Source organism: Lepisosteus platostomus, chromosome 22 (assembly GCF_059453375.1).
Source record: "Lepisosteus platostomus isolate fLepPlt1 chromosome 22, fLepPlt1.hap1, whole genome shotgun sequence".
In the NCBI taxonomy this organism is placed as follows: domain Eukaryota; kingdom Metazoa; phylum Chordata; class Actinopteri; order Semionotiformes; family Lepisosteidae; genus Lepisosteus; species Lepisosteus platostomus.
In genome coordinates this window covers 10,258,786-10,278,495 of record NC_142632.1, presented here as the reverse complement: position 1 = coordinate 10,278,495, position 19,710 = coordinate 10,258,786, and the positions used below count along the sequence as shown (strand labels likewise).

The following is a 19,710-nucleotide window of genomic DNA, read 5'->3' as shown; positions in this document are numbered from 1 at the left end:
TGCAGATTAGGATGTGCTTTCCAGCGGCCGCTTGGATCGCCTGTCTGAAAATACACAACACGCACATGTGTTGGTGGACATGCAAGGATTTTCGCTGCCATGAAGCGCAACGCATTTTCAGGCTTTGCTGCACTGAAGGAATACGGAGAGGAATGCCACCTTGTGCTGCCCTGAAGAGCCGTCCCTGCCATGCTGCTGTGCTAATGACCTCACAGCAGTATCCCAATCCCATCCTTCTGCTTTTCTTTCTCACTGAATGATTTCCCTAAAGCCAGAGCCGGGCAGAATGCCACTAATGCTGCCGTAAAAGTCCCGCTGTGTTTGGAGGGAGCGAGGCGGCGGAGGGGCAGGAGGTAATCAAGCTTACAGATTAAGGTTCGCTAAAGCTGTGGGATCTGCATGGCTCAGGGTGTTCATTAACCCCTTACGGGGAGGTGTCAGCTGCACAGTAGACTGGCCACTCTATAGTCCAGCAGTCCAGCAAGGAACACCTGCAGCTGGCAGATATAAATGCTGTGCACAAACATACTGTACATTTACACATACATTAAAAACATTAGACAGAACACTTCAAATCCACATCAATAATTAACCTTCAATGGTGTGAAATACTGCTTAAAACCCATTTAATATCTTCAAAAGGCATAGCAAGGTCAGTTACATTTAGCACAAATTTATGACAAAGGCCTCCTATTTCAATAAATCTACGTTCTACAATTTTAAAGTATCCACATTCAGAAGGTAGAGTTGCAGTACAAACCAGACCTGCAATCACCAGGGTAAAAGTAAGCAGCAGGATTGCAGCTGGGCGTGCTGCCCCTGAGCTTCTGCAGGATCCAGACCACATGGACACAAGACGACTTCAGTGTGCAGAGACTGTACAAGCTTAGAGATCCCTTACACAGGCAAAAACAGAGATGTTCGGAAACCCAGGGAGATGATAAATATTACAAATCGCTACAGCTAGAATTTATATCTACAGGTAAAACTTAAAAAATATAGCAATAATATTTTTTTTCTAAAGGAAAGACAACAATGGCTATTTTAAGAGAGTGCCAAAAATGATATCCAAGTGGCCCACAGAATCCCTCCCGCCAAAAAAGACTTTTCCAATTAATCTATACATGAGTACAGGAGGTGGTTAAGCCTTAGGCACAAAACAAGGTCAGTGGAATATGGGTTTATTTTTTCACCACAAAGCAAATATCGCTCTCCAGACCCCTGATTAAAATGCAACAGCTGTTTATGGAGGCACATTTTCCGCTAATTTAGTAAAACAGATTTTAAGAAGCCCTGTTGTACAGTAGCTGCTTCTTCATTTGCATAACTCAGACACAACACAGTGCTTCTGTCTATAATCACTGCCTGCTTCTCCGTCACACAAAGTGCTCCAAATTAAAATGAAAAGTGCTGCATCCATTTTTCTTCTTCTTTAATTTAATTATTACCCCAAAGCTATTATAAAATATACTATAAGCAAATGTGATATTGTGTGATGATAATATCAAAAGTGACTATCTGCATTATAGAGGGCATCAACAAGCTTTCTGAATTTATTCAGAATGAAGCATAAAGTATTTGAGTAAAGTGTAATTAAATTCCTGATCTTCTAATTATTTAAAATATCTTTATCTGATTCTGAAGGCCCGCATGTAAATTACAACATGTTTAACAAATTATTTAGCTGTAATTTGCATCTACAAGGTCAACATGCACTTACTCTATAAATGTAATCTATTGGATTGAGATCCTGGTGTCCTTGGCTTAAGAAACTTTAATAACACTTATGTTCTTACATTCAGTGTTGTCTTTCAAATATTTTCCAGGTCTTCCCTACTAAATAAACAACAATGCATGATAAACGTGCACAGAGAATGTATTTAATCTATATGATATAATTAAAATTTGAAAACGTTTAGATAGAGATATTGGCCAACAATCTCTTTATGGATTTAAATAATTTATCCACTCATCTTCTATTTCTAATGTGCAAGGAGTTAGCAGGCAAAGAAGTGGGACATGACTGGTGAACTCTTGAGGTCTTCCATTCTACATCTTTAAAGAGGTCATTAGCCTGTGCTTATTCATATCAGGGGACCCCTCCTTGCTAATTAAGGTCAAGACATTAAGCAAGCTAACGGGGTGATGTGTGAAAACCAATTGGATGGATGAGTCTCGGTCTGCAGCTCTCAACCCACGAACCGTTAATTTATTCCATTAAGTGTTGGTGCACTAGATTTGTTTCGCTTGGGTTGTCTTTCTTCTAATTCTCCTGTGCACGCAAATAACATATTCATGACTGCCACTGCGTGTTACTCACAAAGCAGGAGTAGGCTTCGGTGCTGAAAAGGAGAACCATATGGAGCAGCACTCCTTCTAGACTGTGTGCACTCTGATACATAGCACATAGCTGTGTGCTTGTGCATTACACATTATTACAGGCAAAACAGTTACGTTTCCATAAGAAACGGAGTACAAAGGCATCTTGTAGATTTTAAACGATTTGGAATTTTTCCCCCTCTGCACTTATTCATGCCCCATGGCTCCAGTGCCTTTGATAGAGCATAAGAAGGAATCCAGTCAAGTCATTTTATTGAAAACATCAAGTGTTATTTTGGAAGAAGCAACGCTTTGCTCCCGAGATACAGCACCAAAGAAACGAGGAGCTTTCCTGATTACAGAGACAAGCCCCAGACTTCGGCTTTAATGAGCTGTTATCCATGCGTCATGGTGTGCTAAGCCAGAATGTAAAACTATACGCAAGGGGTACTGGCCTGAAACATTTTTCTCTTTTAAATGGAACACAAAAACTAGACAACTGACTTTCAAATCAAAAACACAGTTCGCTACTGAGAACCAGGAAACCCGCAGCACCAAGCAGACGCATGTGACGCTGGAACGACATGATATCAACTACAGCACTGCAGCGGATTTCTTTTGCTGTGCCCTTCTTCGAAACCGGAGCCGCCGCAAAGAAGACCAAGCCTCCTTGACAGGCACAGCATTTCCTAGTGGCTCCTAAAAGCGGCACCGAGATGCTTCTTTGTCTCAGAGACGTGTAAATTGCTTAATGGCCATTTTTATTTCATATCACTCTTATGGTGTCAATAATCCCGGAGGCAGCCCCACATTTTCTTAAATTAATCATAAGCCTCTCGTCTCCTAGCCTGCAAACCTAGCCATGTGTGAGAACGCCAGCCGAGTAATTATACATCCGCTCAAAGGATCAGACAAATACGATTTCTTTAAATTTTTAATAAAACACCACAGCTGTCAGGAAAAAAAAAAAACATTTTAGAACTGTAAAAAAAAATAGAAAAAAAATACAAACCTCAAAGTCACAACACAGTAGCTTGAGACAGAGGGGCAAAACAGTATCATCAGTCAATAAAGTACTTTTGCTTTCTTTACGTTACACATCGCTTTAAGATGACTAAGATAATGCTGTTACTTCAAATGATTCCACTTGAATGCCTTGACAGGAACAAACCCAGAGGGCTGAGAGTCCAAAAAGTTTTTAGATAAATGTAGGAAGCACTGGGCAGTTGGTACACGTTTTTATGCAAAGGCGCATGCTAACTCATCAACACTTTGAATATTCAGAAATAAATCAGTAATTTCCCCCCTTCTAATAAACCTAGAGCTGAGGTGCAAACATAAAACAAAAACTTTTCTTTCATGTTTGCAGAGAGTGTTGACATACTTTTCTCCTAAATTAAAATCTATAATTTCCATATCACTGCATTTGATAAGAATGCAATTATTGTGTTATAACATAACTGACTGTAACGGTGATGGAGATATAAAGCTGTCAGAATGAATTCCTTTAAATCGTTGTTTATTAGAAAAAAATATTTCTTAAAAATGTGGCAAATTTGTGATATTTTCCTACAATTTTCAAAGATATTTTTGGACGCCACACAAATGAAAACTAAACAACATAAGCTTACATTTTCCTCCTCCAAATGTCCTTTTGTTTCAGGGTTTGTTTTACTTAACATAACAAATAATGTCACAAGGGGCTTCCGCTGCAGAATTCTCATTTCCAGGCTCCTGTACAGTGGTGTGAGAGTTTAAAGTATTTTCCCCTGCATTCACAGATTTAATAACGAAACAGTGACGGATCAAGACTTAACGAATTAGTCATCTGTCTCTACATTAAGATGATATTAAGCATGCATAGTCCATAATATGAGCATCATGTTCAGACCTGTGAGCTCAAAACACTTTCAGGTCAAATTTTACCTTTGAAATTCATTGTGTTCAATCTAAAACAAAAAGGTCAGCAGGAACTTTCAGTTTACAAATTAAACCATTTCTGGTCTTCTTATATTACTAAACCACTTCCATATGGTTTCAAGTTTTCAGGAGGTTTTTTACTATTTTTCAGTCTCACACAGTTTTGTGATACTAATCAGTGAATAAGCATGCCATCTTCTGTCACCTGGGCTTCAGAAATGTCAAAATGACAATAAAGTAAACGCTGACAACATTTTGCCACAATCCTGCACTGTAATGATTTATCACACTCCTATACAGCCTGGCTCCATACATCCATAAATACACACGACAACGCATTGTAAACACAAAGTAATTATTTCTGATGTACTGCTGTACAAAGATACACTGGCGGCAGGCCGAAATTTAATTTTTAACATTCTCGTGCAGACTAGTCTATTGTGCGATGAAGAGAGAGGTGTTTATAATTGTGTTTGAGCAATAGCTAACTTGTATTTACACTGAAGTGCTGGGTTCTTAAAGGAATTTATAATCAAACCCAGTTTCTTCTTATGCAACTGTGTTTTAGAAGTGAAAGATTCAAACCTTTGAAGCAAGGTTACAAATACTGGAGAGAGGCAAAATTAACGAAAGGTTGACATTTTTAAAGTTTTTAAAAGTTCACTTATACAGCCCTGTTAAAGCTGCTTGTAATATTGCATTTTGAGAGGACGTGCTGAAAGCTGAAGTCTCCCACATAATCACTGACGCCCCTCAATGTAAAGCACTGTCAAAGTATAACAGTTATTGTATGAAAAACGATGTAAATGGAAATTAAAAATATTTTTGCAACCGTTACGCATAAGTGTCAGCCCAGACACTAATACAAATCAACTAACAAACTCAGGACTTCAGTTTTATAGATGGCATATCGACACAAGCCGAAACATTAGCTAAACACAAATACAGCATATCCATCCCCCACACAGTCCCTTACGTGCAGAGGACGACAAGGTCTTTACAATACACACTTGAATGTTCCTCAGGCAATGTCCAGATGCCTTCCACTTGCCCGAGTGTACTGTTTTAACACATGTGAAAAATGGTGCTGCACACCATTGCTGAAAAAACTAAATGTTATGGTTAACAATTAGTATCGACTGGGTACAAAACTAAGGGCAGTTCTTTTCTAACTGCTCAAGTGCTGAAATGAATGTGACATAACCTACCACAGTACTGCATCCTCCATGTAGCAAACATTTATGTAGGGTTTTAAAAAGTGCAACCATACAAAGAACAACCCTATTTTCTTTCTAGAAATCGTCCTCAGTTATTATCTAAAATTACTTAATTCTAAGAAACTGCTCAGTTCACAGGACAGTTCATAGCAGACTATACAGCAATTATTAACTTCAAACATTGAGGTATAATACATTAGGCTGAAGTGTGAGCAGCATGCCAAACCTATTCTGTAAACATACTTTACATGTTTGTGTTTAGTTGAAAAAAAGCTACGACATACAAATCTGCATTTACAAGGCAGATACGGTTTCGCTTACGTTTCTATTAAGTGGTATGGGAATTTCTACATGAATATTATACACTCTTGGTCTAAAGAAACATGCAAGTATGTGCCCATTATGAAGGCGAGCTTAATGAACCAAGAACGACCTTGATCGGTGATTCAAAGCTCTGAGTACAGGGCACTCCCTCCTCTGCCAGCCTTTGCTATGACATTCATCAACCCTGTGTTTTGATCTCTCAGGCAAATCACATGTGCCTTCCAATCAGGGTTCAGGTCTCCAGGCCGCCACTTCCAACTCACTGGAAACAACCCAAGGAGGCAACACAACTCTTTCACAACAAAGAACAGCTTTATTTAAACAAGGGAGAAAAAGTAAGAGAAACTTTTTTGCAAGACGTTCCATAGTTTTAACATCCTGTGTACAGTTTTGCATAATGTACTCTGTACATTTCAGAAAGAACAGATGAGATGTCAACTCATAGTTACTTGCAGCAAATAAGGCGTGCACATCTTGGCACTTAAATCTGTCACGGATTTCAGAAAGTCAGCAATTCTTTTTCATTTTCCCTGCACCGTTCACGATAAAAAAAATAATTTACATGTCAAAACACTAGTTTAAGTGGGAATTTACAAATAAATATAATTCACGCAAAATTCTCTCTGCCTGGTTAATGTCTGTCTCATGGATGGTCTCACCAGTGTAGCTCTGTGTCTTTAAAAGCTGGCAGAGGAAGGGAAGTCATTAGTGGCACTTACATTTTATCTTCTCCCTGATTCCAAATCATTTCATGCAAAAAAGTGATTTTCTCTCTTCTAGCTTTATCCCTGAACACTCAGGTTACCAGGAGACAAACAGGATTGAACACTCCAGATTACAGGATTATTTTAGAATACATCTGCTTCAATATGATGGAGCACCACGTTAAGTTTTATACTAAATCTCTTAAACTGGGCTCTGCTCTGCATACTGTACATCACAGTGCAGTGACTCTCCCTGTATGTTAGAATGACTCATTAGATGCAATATTGGAATTCACTCTTTTGATTGCTTTCAATCATATTTTTAATTACATTTTTAAGTCTAGACATATTGTGCTACATACTTTACTACTCCTTCTGTGTTCTGAGAAATTTAATTTCTGAAGCAGGAACTGTAAAGACACAGGGCTTCTCATGAAGAAAACTGCAAATACACACAATTGATACTTAATAAGCAAACAAAAGTAAGAAATTTTATAAATACTCCTTAAAAAAAGTAACGCTGAACTTAACACAGATAGGCCTACTAAAAGTAAATGATTTCACTAAGAGTTGCAGAAAGCATGGCACTGCATTCCAATTATTGCCAAAAGACATTTGATAATAAAAATGCACTTACAGCTGTTTTACAAGACGAGGACTTACTCTGAACCCATCAGATTAGCTTTCTCTAAGGGAGTACAGTTCTCTAGAAGAGAAATAACTTTTTCCTTTTATTTAATGTGGTTTAGAAACTTCCAGCAAAGCAATGAGCTAATTGTGGCTTTTGATGTTAGCCTTTTTTTAAAAAAAGAGATGTTATTCTTCATAGTCTATAAAACATTTTAACTGTATATCTCTCTTGCAATCATTACCGAGGTCTCTCAAACAAAAAAAAAAGCAAAAAACAACAAAAAAGGGATGCCTTCATCAAAGTAAATGGAAATACAAGGTATTAATTATGCTAAATGAAGAAATATGGCCATTTGGTTACATTTGTGGGTCAGAAACACTTTAATCTGTCCCTGCCAGCCAGCTGCCTGGTTTTCAGACCTCTGTGCATCTGTATCAGCAGACGGTTGACATCAAAGTGCTGGGAGTGAGGAGAGCAGCAAGTGTTGGCACCCCCACGCTGCCCAAGGTCAGGGCAGGAGCTCCAGCATTGTCCGGTTATCAGTTACAGCACTGAGACCTGGGTCAGAAACACTGTCCGGCGCAACGCTACTCTTGTCTCTTCTGAAGACACCCAACTCCCAATACCTCTGCACGCAAACACGCATGCAGATCTCTCACAACACAGAACCTGCCAAACTAAATCCTGCTACAGCAGACAGTGCATGGTTACAGGTGTCTAAACCGAAGACTACAGGCTGGATAAAGTCAAAACTTCAACTCAGTCACCAGCTGCACCTCTCAATGGTGACACAAGATTCTGCCCAGTGGGTCGCACACTAGGATGTTGCCTCTCACATTCAGCAGGTGTGCTAAAGGCCCAAATAAATAGCGATTCGAAACGAGGACAGAGAACAGCCACACACCATCTAGCTGCAGTAAATTAAAGATTTTATGACTGCATTGCACGGCATTACTGAGGGATTCAGACAGCAGGTTCACAGGCGAAGTGTGCTAAAGCCATCAGCGGAGATGTTCAGAGCATTTAGCAATTACAGTGCACAGAATGGTCTTTATGATAGGCCACAGACAGCACGGCTACTGATACGACACAGCAAACACTGCACACAGACTCAACGCCACAACTCAATTAAAAGGGTTGTGGGAGTATGGCACTAGCTACCCAGCCATGTTGTTGAAGCCAATACCCTGGTTTCTGTCAAAAATGGCTGTATGGGATCCTGGGATCATCTATAAGTGCCATATGGTTTAGGTGGACTGAAAGCCCGCGTTTCATTTGCAATCTTTCTAATGTTCTTAAAACAACTAAACATTTGTATGGCATTGTGTACTGGGAAATTTGAATTCAAAGCTTTTTTTAACAAACTCCTTCTGAGTTGGACTTTTCCTAAAATGGTGACAGGATACAGTATATGTAATTTTCTAATCAAACTCTTAAATTAAACACACACTCAGAAGCTACGTTATTAAGAAAGCAAACAAAGTGTTAAATATTGTCAACAGATAACAGGCATTCAACTAGATATAGGGGTGTACTACAAAAATTTGGGCTCCTTTAGTATCATCTGTAACTAATATTAAATGTCATCATTGTACAAGCATCAGAAAAAAGATGTGCATTACACTTCATGGGATTTTGAAAACCTGAGGCTCCTGGTAACAGCTCACAAACATGTTTGTATATAGATAACAGTTGGGTTAGTCATTGAGTAGGATATTCTGAGCTGATGGGGTCAAACAATATTCTTGAACTAAATCCAAAGTAGGTCATAGCTCAACGGAAATGAAACAACGCAATGAAAATAAAGTTGCTTTAAACGTTCTGATTAAAACTATCTGTGCTCCTTGCTTCTCAATGATGGCAAAGCCCATCACAAGATGACTGGGTTCCCCACAGTCTAAATCTCTTCAATAGCTCAATGTTTAAATATCATTACTCTTGATCTGGGGACCCATCCATTGTATTCTACACCTGGCAGCTGGATGGATGAGCTGCTCTTCAGGAAAAGTACTTTTAAAAAAGTAGAAAAGGTCCTCAGTCAGACAGACATCACACAAATCAAGATTTATGGATGGAAAATTGCAACTCCTGGATGGAAAGATGAAAAAAAGACACCAAAGCCTACATAAAAGATTAAAAAGCCAAGCATAAAGAGGACAGAAAATATCTCACAAGTCCGACTGCTTGTGTATTACTTGACTATCTCTAAGGCTGCACTCACATCAAATGGAGATTGCTAAACTGCGACTGAACACAAGGCTCTGATTACACTTAATTCAGTATATTACAGCATAAGAATCAAATTTCAAAATACCAAGAGGTCTATGGCTCAGACAAAGTACATTCACTAATTAAATATTAATGCTCATTTGAGCAAAAACCTCAAGGAATATTTTTAAACTATGAAATATGACAGACCTGACAAACTACTAATAGTCTTTATTAAGTACCTTTATAAAATCGCTTCATTAATGCTAAATTCTACAAAGAACTACTCAGTAATTTAAAGATTCAAAGATGCACCATATTTTGCAGATCCTGTCCTCATGTTGCACATGAGCTTTGAAACATTCTGCTTGTACAGCTTGAACATTTAAAATGTATTCTATATCCTTTAAGCTGTCAACACAGATGGCTGGAGAGATCTAATAATTGTAAGCTGCATAATGCCATCCAAATGTGTCGATAAATAGCATGAGCAGAAAGAGATCAGAATAATAATAAAAGTAATGGGACATTATTAACATTAAAATGTTTAATTATAGTGAATATTAAGATTAGCAATCGTGAGTAGCGTCACATTCAAATGTCAAAACGTTTTACATTCGGCACAAGAAGCGCTATTTGCTGAATCCGAAGAATCAAAAAGTGGAGTCTGCATTTGCTGTTCTAAATCCAGACAGCAAAACACAAATAGAATAAACAAGAAAGCAAAACAGAGAGAAAAGACAAAGGGAATTAAAAAAACACAGGGAGAGAGATGACAGAAAGGCAGAAGAGCCAGGGATTGCCGAAACAGCTTGTGAAGTACAATAGGAGGGCTGGTAACGAGAATAGATGAATGAAAAAGAAGACGAGGTCTTGGAGCATCGAGGGAGTTGTTTAAGGAGAAACAGTGTCCGTTTGTGGCCGGTGATAATACTTTCCATTCAACAGGGTTTGCAGCTTGCTGACTCTTCTGATTGCAGGCTGGCGCCCTGCTGGCGAGCCTCTGCGCTGAAATTAAATCCACTCTATTCAGTTATAAATTATAATGCTCTATAAACAACACCCCCACTGGGAACAGAGAGAGAGAGAGAGCTCTGCAGTCCACACACTCTGCGGCACTCCCTCTCTCCTCCACTGTGCGCTGTCGCTCACTCAGGGGCTGTTTGATCTCCACAGAACAGAGAGAGAGAGAGAAGCAGGAGAGTAACCCGAGTCAAAAAGGAGGGAAAAAAAAGGCAAAGACCAAGAAGAAGTAGTTATTTTGAGCAAGTAACTAGAACACCAAGACAAAACAGGGAGAGGATGAAAACAAATGCAGAGAGACATGCTAGATCAGTGGATACCAAATGGCCTGCACACTAGCTGATTAATCCTGGCCAGACTGCCGATACTGCAAACTACATTTTTCTACTCCGCCTTCTTATTCAAGGTATGCCAATAAGGAATGAATTAAGAATGCTTTAAAATGACACAGAAGTTACCTAACCCAGTTGTGCCCTTCCTGCATTACTGAGCTGCATACAGCTTATTTGGCTGACAGGTTTTCGAGATCTACGCGACGATTGTAGATGATGGGCACCCATTTTCCACAGCAGATAAAAACCTAGAGAGGATGGGCTGTTTTGACAGGGCAAAGGCGCATTCTTTTCCTAATTTGTTGTTGTTTCTTACCCCACAACCAAAACATGTGAGGGAATACTGCAAGAAAATATCCTCACAATGTTTTATAACTTTAAGCACATTCGTCTTTAAGACTGGTTTGCACATGAGGTTCTAGGACAGAGTACATTTGCAAACTCTAAACATTCTATTCCATTGTTGTTATTATACTCCAAAACAGATATTTCAAGCCAATTTCAGGCAATTTGTACAGTCCTTTGACAATATGAAGAATATTTATCATAACATCAGCAGCCACTTACACTAAACAAATGTTTTTTTTATCCAAATTTAGGATCTCACAAAGGCTGGAGACACCAATAATGCACGCTTGCATCTTGTGTGTGACCTTTTCCATGACAATATTTGCTTACAGACAGGCAGATTGCACGCAATTAAATGAAAACATGTTCTAAGGTGTTGAAGCATCCCAGGCTGCAAACTTGAGAACTTCCAAACCTCATGACTGGTTTCCTGTGGACCCAGGAGCTTTCTTATTAAAAAAGAAGTTGAGAGACAGCCTCCTGTGCAGATCAGAAGGGTCCCTGTGCTCCCGAGGAGAGAGATGGTTAGTTAACCCACAACACAAGGCTGGGCAGCCTCCCGCAGGGCGAGTCTGGGGAACAGCAGCATGATGCTCTGACACAGCCGCAAACCGACTGAACTCTTGTGTTTGGTTTGTTTCCAGCTAAAGTCCAAAGTCTGGGACCCGCCACTCAAGCCAGTGGACGAGAGCAAAGTCTGAGACCCTGAGAGACGAGGCCACCCCAACATGAACACAAACACAGGGCCGCCACTTGTCGGCTCCTGACAAGGGAAAAGACAGGGCAGGCAGGACCAACACTGACGCTTGGAGATACTCACAAATGAGCCTTAGATCTCACACAGAAAAGAACGCAGGGCAGAAGAGCCCAGTTGAGAATTTTATGATGTTATAGTTATTGCCGGCTGTTATTGCTGGAAACCTGACGCACGGAAAAGTGAAGTGAACTGCAACACCAAAAACACCAAAAACATTAAACAAGATTCTCATATCTCAACCTTTAATTATGCAATTAAAACACCCTTACATCAAAATGTTATAATTTCTTATGTACCCTTAAATATCTATACCTTACTTTCTATCCAATTAATCACTTTTGCCACATTACAAGAAGGGACACAAAATTCCTAATTCCATTTAATGAGAACTGCATTTCACACGTCAGTAGGGGGCAACCCACAGCACTCCACCTCTGGTGGCACAGGCATTACAGCGACAGAAAATTACATTCAGCTTACATTTTCTTCAAAGGCATGAGCAAAATTGTAAAATTCCACAAAGTAAAAAAAACACATTATATAGAAGATCAGTCTTACATAGAAATTCAGAATGAAAACAAGACTACAACCAGTTAGAAGTGCTGCATCAGCTTCAGAATAAGTCACTATGTGGAGCCTCTGCTATGGTGATGTTTAACCTATAAAGCAAAGACAGAATGAGATTTGACAGCCGGACGAGAGGCAAGAAACACTTAGCTGGCAAAACCAAAGAGTGAAGAAGTAAAATAGAAAGAAAAGCAAAAAATACAAGTCAGATAGTTACGTGCACACTCCCTAACACACCCATACATTCTGCATATGCATTTCAGCGCAATTGTAATGAGTCTTCATTCCCTTGCTCTTTAGCACATGTAAAACAGCTCTGAAAAATGAACAGCTAAGATGCGAGTCCTTGTTGCTGTACGAGGTGAGTAAAGCTGGCCAAGACAAGTCATTTTGCCATCCCATTGGGTTACTGAAAACCACTCTGAATCTGAATTGAGCAGCTCAGTGCTGCTTTGGAGAGTGACTAGGATGTTAGCAGTGTAATTGCAAGCTTCTGTCTAGTAGCATACAGTAAAAATAGCAGCAGCAACTGGTTCTGCTGTCCAATCAGGAGCCTTTATGTTAACCTCCCAGCCAATTACAAAGCGATTGGCTGAACAAACAAAGGATTATTGGTTGTTAAGTCAGTCTCTCAATTTGAGAACTCGCTCCTTCTCTTTCTCCTGCCAGGCACACAACATCTGCAAACACCTGATACAGATCGAGCCCCCTGCGGTTCTGTGCTCTTGTTAAATTGTTACCACCTTTACCGAAGCCAATTCTGACAATTAGCAATACTGCCCTCCACTTCAAAGCTAAAACAACCAGTAGGTTGAACCTTGCTGCTCCCGAAGATTTGTTTTTGATTTTCACAAGATCTTTAGGCACTTTCATCCTTTCTTCTTTTTCTTCCTTCATGGTTTATGGGAAGAAATTGAATGCAACAGGAATGGTCTTATCTTATAAGCTTTTTTTTTTGGAGCAAAGCTAATTTGTCCCATATTGCCTACAAGTGCTAAATAGTAACATTTAAACTGTAACCTTACAGCAAAAAAAACAACGATGAAGACTTTTATATGGAGACTAAGAAAACCCATTTGAAATTAATCTAAGACTTCTATATTCTAATATTTATGAGTTAAAAAAGTATTTTACACATTAAATGTAGTGATCTATGGAACAAGCATTACAGGCAAGCTGTGTATCCTAAAAAAAACCAAACAACATACTATATAGGGCTATCTACTGCATGTCTATAAAGAGGTTAATTGTCTCATCAAACTCTATTTTCACAGCAGTTTGCTTTACAACTCCAAGTCTGTCATTTAAACTGATGAACAGATGCAGCACTCATTGCTGGTACCACTGCAGTGCAGAAGAGCAAGTGAAGTACAGGAAGAGCACAGCCATGTAATGCTGACACCAGTGTGGACCCCTGAGATCTCTGTGTGCTCTTAAGTGCCAAGCGTGGATACAATTTCATGTGCCGTACTGGGTTGCATGCACACCACCGTCTTGTCCTGCCACCTCCACTATCCACACCTACTGTACAATGGGATGCTTCTGGCAAATGAGTGAGATCAGAGGGTCTGCTGCTGCTCTGTGCTGCACAGTTCAGTGAACCCTCCTGCGCAGATTAGCAATCCGACTGCATGTGTCTCTTCCCGTCTGCTCTTCACCGTGCGAGGAGTGTGCAGTCAGTAGTGTGTGAAGGGCTGCTTCTCTGCTGCCCAAGGCATCCTTGCCACAGCCCCATGGTTGCCTCCACAGCACCGAGCAGGAACTAGAGCAAATGCATTTGAGAATTAAGAAAGGAGAGGAGGCGGGGGCTGGGGGGGGGGGACCTTACGATCTCAATGTTTATGTGGGGCTGCTCCTTCCTGCGAGCCAGCCCCTCCAGCTGCCCCAGGATGTGAACTGTCACTTCGCATAGCTGGTGACAGGGCCCAGAACCCTCAGCCAAGGTGAAGCTGGCGAAAGCGAGATTGCAGCGGGGCTGGTGGGCATGACTGCACAGGCGTATTTTTCAACCTTCTGCAGTACAGGGAAGAGCTGGCTATTTTCAAGCTGAATTAACAGGGAGAAAATGCAATGATGGGTCCGTCACTGAAGGGCACAACACCTGATACACATCAGGTGTGACGAAGAAGCGTCACACTGTTGAAATCTCCACAGTGCCACGCAGTGCAGACTGCACAGGACGAGCTGTAACTCGTGTCAAGTTTTCACAAGGCATCAAATATACTGTAGCAACTGCTGTACTCTCCTTCCTCAAGCCTGGCCTGAGAGGCATTCCTGAATCTTCCAAGACCGACTCCAAGGCTCGGTTTACAATTTGCGCTCACATCTTTTCCTCTGGGTAACCCCATATTAAGAAAGGAGGGGATGCGGGGGGGGGGGAGTGAGGGCACCTTGCAATCGCAATTTTTATGTGGGGTCCCTAGATGTTCTTTCGCTCCGTATCTGAATGGTCGCTCGCTCGCTGCCCTTCGTTGAACAAATAAGTTCTGGACCCCGAGATGAGCTGAACAAGTGAGTTTTATTGCATGCAAGGAACAATCGGCATTGTTCAAAGTTTAACATGTGTAGAGCGCCAGTTTATACAGCAACCTCCAGCCGTTTCTGACGCAATCTGTTACCATGGTAATGGAGGGAGGCCACCTGTGTTCGGACATTGTCCGGACCGCTAACACTTTGAATGGCTGGTCTCATCTTCCCATAGTTAGGGAGTCTCTAGCTTCCTTAAATCTCTTATCAGTTAACCTTTCTTCAATCCCTCTAACCATGCCAAAAGGTAAATGGAGGAAGACGAGCAGCCGTAATACAGTAATGCATGTTCATCTCATTATCAACTTCACCATCATTGCCACCATCAACACGTCCTCTTGCATATTCATACACACCTTCCTGAAGATTACTGCACTCCAATGTAAAGGTATGTGCTTCACATTCATTTAAATAATGCTCCTTTATATAACAGAAAATTGTGCAGTACTGAATTCATTTTCTGGCATAATTGTGTCATTTGGTGTAAATGTGGATTTGTGTACAAGATATACCCATAGTACATGTAAGGCATAGGACAGTTTTTCCCTCTATATGCATTTTTAATTACCCGTGGAGAGTTCAAGAATGTATCCCACGTGAATAAGGAGGACTGGGTGTATTCAAAATCTGTGCATTCACTGGTTTCCTTTCAGAAGATTCACAGAGGACATTTCTATTTAATCTGTTTTCATCCACAAGACTAAATTCAGCTTAAACAAGTAATAATTAATGGATAAAATATCATGAGAGGACCACATTATACTGTAGTCATTTCCCACGATAGAATACACCTGTGGCACACACAGCATTACAGGCATTACTTAACAGAATATAAAACTAAAAATGCATTCCCCCCAGGTGTCCCACTGATTCAGGATGTACTCTGGTTAACTACATAACAATACAATAACTTCATGAAATAACCCAAAAGGAGATACACATATAACAAGCTTGTAACAGGTAAAATGTCTTAGTCTGATAGGCCCTCATGTCCCCCAAGCACTCCGTCTTGCCTTTCACCTGAGATCCAGGTGTGCAAGGCAGTCAGCCCCTGAGTGAATGGCTCTTTGTGGCAGAGTGACCCCTGGTACTTGTGGGAACAGGCACTCTGGGAATTGCCTGTGTGCAATGACAAACGCAGCAGGGCTGATCCCGGACTGCAACCACAGTATTGTTCTCTCCACCCCCTCCTTCTCTGTCTCTCATTCTCTCCCTCCTTTTACAGCAGGAATAAAAACATGATTTTAACATTAAAACACTTGATCCCCAAGTTTCATTTTGAACTCTCCCTCATAAACGCTGCCACATGTTTGATATCAGAAGCAATCTCTGTGGCTGGAATTTATTAATCAGGTGTTTAAGACCTAAAGAAAGTACTGCTTTTTATATTTCCCCTGCAGTAATGCTCTGCTTTACACTGTGACCAGACTAAGCACGTGTGTACACTGAAATTTTGAAACATTTAATTACTAGCGGTGGGAATTTCACTCAAATTAATAAAAAGCTCAAATGAAAGCTACTGTAGCACTGGAAACAACATCTCTTAAAAAACATTCATTTTGATTCACTTAAAAAGACAATGAAAACATTAATTCCCAAAAACAGCCGGTGACAAGTGCATAAACATGCACAACTCGAAGAGTAAATCAAGTTTTATTGCTAAATATGGAACACCTCATGTTTTGCAAAAGCTCTATATCCAAAAGCATTTGTGCAACCTGATAACAAAATCACACATATATTGGAAAGAATTCCAATTCGAGAAATGTAAAGGAAAGAAAACTTCTCTCATATTGCATACCCATCGTATGTTACTGTCTTGTACTGACCATAATGAAATGAGAAAGAGCACGGAGACAATTCAAACACACATACCTGTCCTACAGTCAAGAGTAACATCCACATGCACATATCTCACATACAAAATGCACATACAAAAAATGTGTGATTTAGAACAACTAAGGATTTCAAATCTTTCATTTACCCCCAGAAGAAAAAAAAATCTCCAAATCAGGACAGATTAAAGTGCAGAATATTTTTCCTTTTTATTGAACACTGAGCTGAGCAAAATGCTATGTGACATGGCACACTCGAAGCAGAACTGTGCCTTTGGCACTGGAGAAATCTTTTCAATATGGAGGTCAGTAACTTGCATCACACTACTGTTTTAAGAACAGCTCCATATGCCATATCACACTATCGGATGATTTTGAGTCAAACTGCTTCCAACCATGTTTTGTCTGATTGCTTTCCAGCCAATAACTAAAAGTGATGCTTAAAAATTACACAGGAACAATCTCTCCAGTAGATGTGTACCCTACACAGAGTAAACACTTTTTAAATACTTTTCATTCAATTTCTTCTAATTTTAAATCCTTTATGTCTTCTGCCTTAATAAGATAAAGACAACCAGGCAACTATCATTTACAGAAGGAGCAGTTTAGGAATATTCGCTGATGTAATCCAACATGAATTTAAAGATAAGCAGTCAATTTGCACTGTTTGCTAGTCTTGGAAATTTCCTTCTTTCCAAGATGTTGTTTATCTGCACAGCAGTCGTGAATCACTGCTGTTGTGAATGTTTTGGCTGTTTTTGCAGAGTTAACATCACATTTTAGTTACAAAGTTTGACCTTTAAATAAAACTTGGGAATTTTTTTACATGTAACAGCCCACAACCACAGGGGTTTAAGAATTCGCCACATTTCTGATTCAAAGCCCTGACTTTAATTTGAACCTTTTGTTTCACTTTAAAGCAGTCTGATTTTACTTTGTCAAAGAAGACACCACCCATACATCTAAAATACTTCAACAATACAGCAGAAAAACCACACAATTTGATCTACTTTAATCATCACATTAAATGAAATACTAAGCTTCTCATATTCAGGAACCTAGCCCGAATCATCAGTAGATTATTAAAATGCTTGTTGTTAAGCTGTTTTGAAGACAATGGTATGTTTAGATTCCCTAATCTATCACGGGTTTTGTTAAAACCCAAAGCACATAAGAGATATCCTGCACTTATTGTCTATGTAGTGCAACTCCGCACTGTCTAAAATGAAATATTACAGAAAGGAAGGAGGATTTTTACGTCTCGGAAAAAACTAGGTTTTATGAAACATCATCATCAAGAGAATGGGTGATGCTAGGCACTTACTATATGCTACTAATTTAATGTACAGTACGCATACTGTATACTGTAACACAGAAAAGACCATTAAACTGATGTTGGCTGATGGCTGTTAAGCGTGGGTTTGTAATGGGTAAAGCTATTCATGCATAGACATAAGACTTGGATACGGTAGAAATGAATGATTAATTAATATGAATTTAACTGGAGTTCAGTAGGATACAATATAATTGTAGTGATTATGTAATGCAGGAAGAAAAAAAAATCTGCTTTGTTCTGCATACCTCAGAGATTTAACCCAGCCTGTACTTAACCTCTTGCCTAGATTGAAATTAAGTGGTACATCTTGGACTTCAGAGCTGTAGTGTTCAATGCCCTATAGCTTTGCAAGTTTTCAATAACATACATTTCCAGATGTGTCCCATATTAACATATTCTAAATCAGAACTTTTCTAGACTTTATAAAATAAAAGGACCTGCTTTAGGACTGACACATACTGTGATATTTCCCCACTGTTAACTAAACAGAAAAACTAAACAGTCTCTAAAATATCAAAACTGCAATGTTTCAGACAACTGTAATTGCAAGGCAGTTTCAATACTACCAGCAGGTTAACACTGCAGCATCTGAAAGGTCAGTGAGGAGAGTCTGCTGGCAAGCAATAATTTTTGATCACCTGTTGTTGGCTGCATTTTATCTGTAATTTTCTCCAGAGATCTATCAGGCAAAGCAAAGCAGTGAGGCAGGAAAGAATCCTGAAAAAATAAAACAAAACAGATATTAATAGTAATGTGTAAGAAGGCTGGGACCTACCTGGCAGACAACCAAAGCAATAAAGAATAGTGGTTTTTTTTAAACCTCACCTTTCTGTCTTGGTCATTGTGCAACTCAAGACCACATAAAACTGTATTAAAGCATGGAATTTTGGGAAAGTTTCAAAGTGCGTTCAGACTGGTATGAAAAAAAATTTGCTCAGCATAGGCTAAAATAACAGTCTGGCCGGACTGCCTTAGCAACATCTGTATCTAATTACAAACTACATCCTACCAGAGATTCTCAGTAACAAGAACAACGCAAGCAAAGCTGCAAGTTCAAGATTGATGTCAAATTTAGGTTACACATCTACAGGAATAGAGATATTTCATTAGAACCTGGCAAACTATGAAGCAGAGTGGCTTTTAAGAGAGATCCTCTGTCTGTGAGAGGGATCCAGATTCGCCCTTCAATATTAAACAACACTGTTTTATGTTTCTGTGACCATAAATCCTCATCTTCACAATTTTTTGTTGTTTCCCAGAAAAATAAGCAAACGGATAAATGCAATTATTCCTCAATAGCATGTTACATCTAATTTAATACCGTGCAGACACCAAAGAGCTAGCTCATAACTAGTTGTTCTGTTGAAACAACGATTCTGCTAGCGGCTAGTTTTATACATACAGTATATTCTGTGCGCTTAAGACTAACTTTTTTTAATGGCTCCTGGGACACAGATGTCTTCAATAATGATGCAAATACCAGCACATTAATCGGCCACTTATTCCTAAGGAGTGGAGTGGACCGTGGAAGGCAGGCGCAGTGTCTATTCCTGTGACTGGTTTGCTAGGAACCGAGAAACACCCAAGACAGAGGATCAGAACATTCTTCCCTTCCAGCTGCTTCAGTAATTGCTTGGCTGGTACCCGGATCAGTATCAATCTC

The 19,710-nt window shown here is 39.7% G+C and overlaps 1 protein-coding gene and 1 long non-coding RNA gene across 8 annotated transcripts in view; one reads left to right on the top strand and one right to left on the bottom strand.

Moving 5' to 3' along the window:
* Nucleotides 1-19,710, bottom strand: part of bcas3 (BCAS3 microtubule associated cell migration factor) — a 235,246-nt gene that overhangs the window by 92,236 nt on the left and 123,300 nt on the right. Inside the window, exon 25 of one of the 7 annotated variants that reach the window (XM_088616293.1) lies at nucleotides 12,150-12,442. The exons of 5 other annotated variants lie outside the window; for them this stretch is intronic. In XM_088616293.1, coding sequence (XP_088472419.1) covers nucleotides 12,438-12,442 — 5 coding nt within the window. In that variant the 3' untranslated portion in view covers nucleotides 12,150-12,437. Of the gene's footprint in view, nucleotides 1-12,149; nucleotides 12,443-15,433; nucleotides 18,765-19,710 lie in introns of those variants that run through there. One more of the 7 variants, XM_088616292.1, reaches the window with a different exon arrangement.
* On the top strand, nucleotides 10,238-12,059 carry LOC148643443 (uncharacterized). Its single transcript, XR_015929082.1, has 2 exons — nucleotides 10,238-10,752; nucleotides 11,671-12,059. It is a non-coding gene; the product is annotated as an uncharacterized LOC148643443 (long non-coding RNA).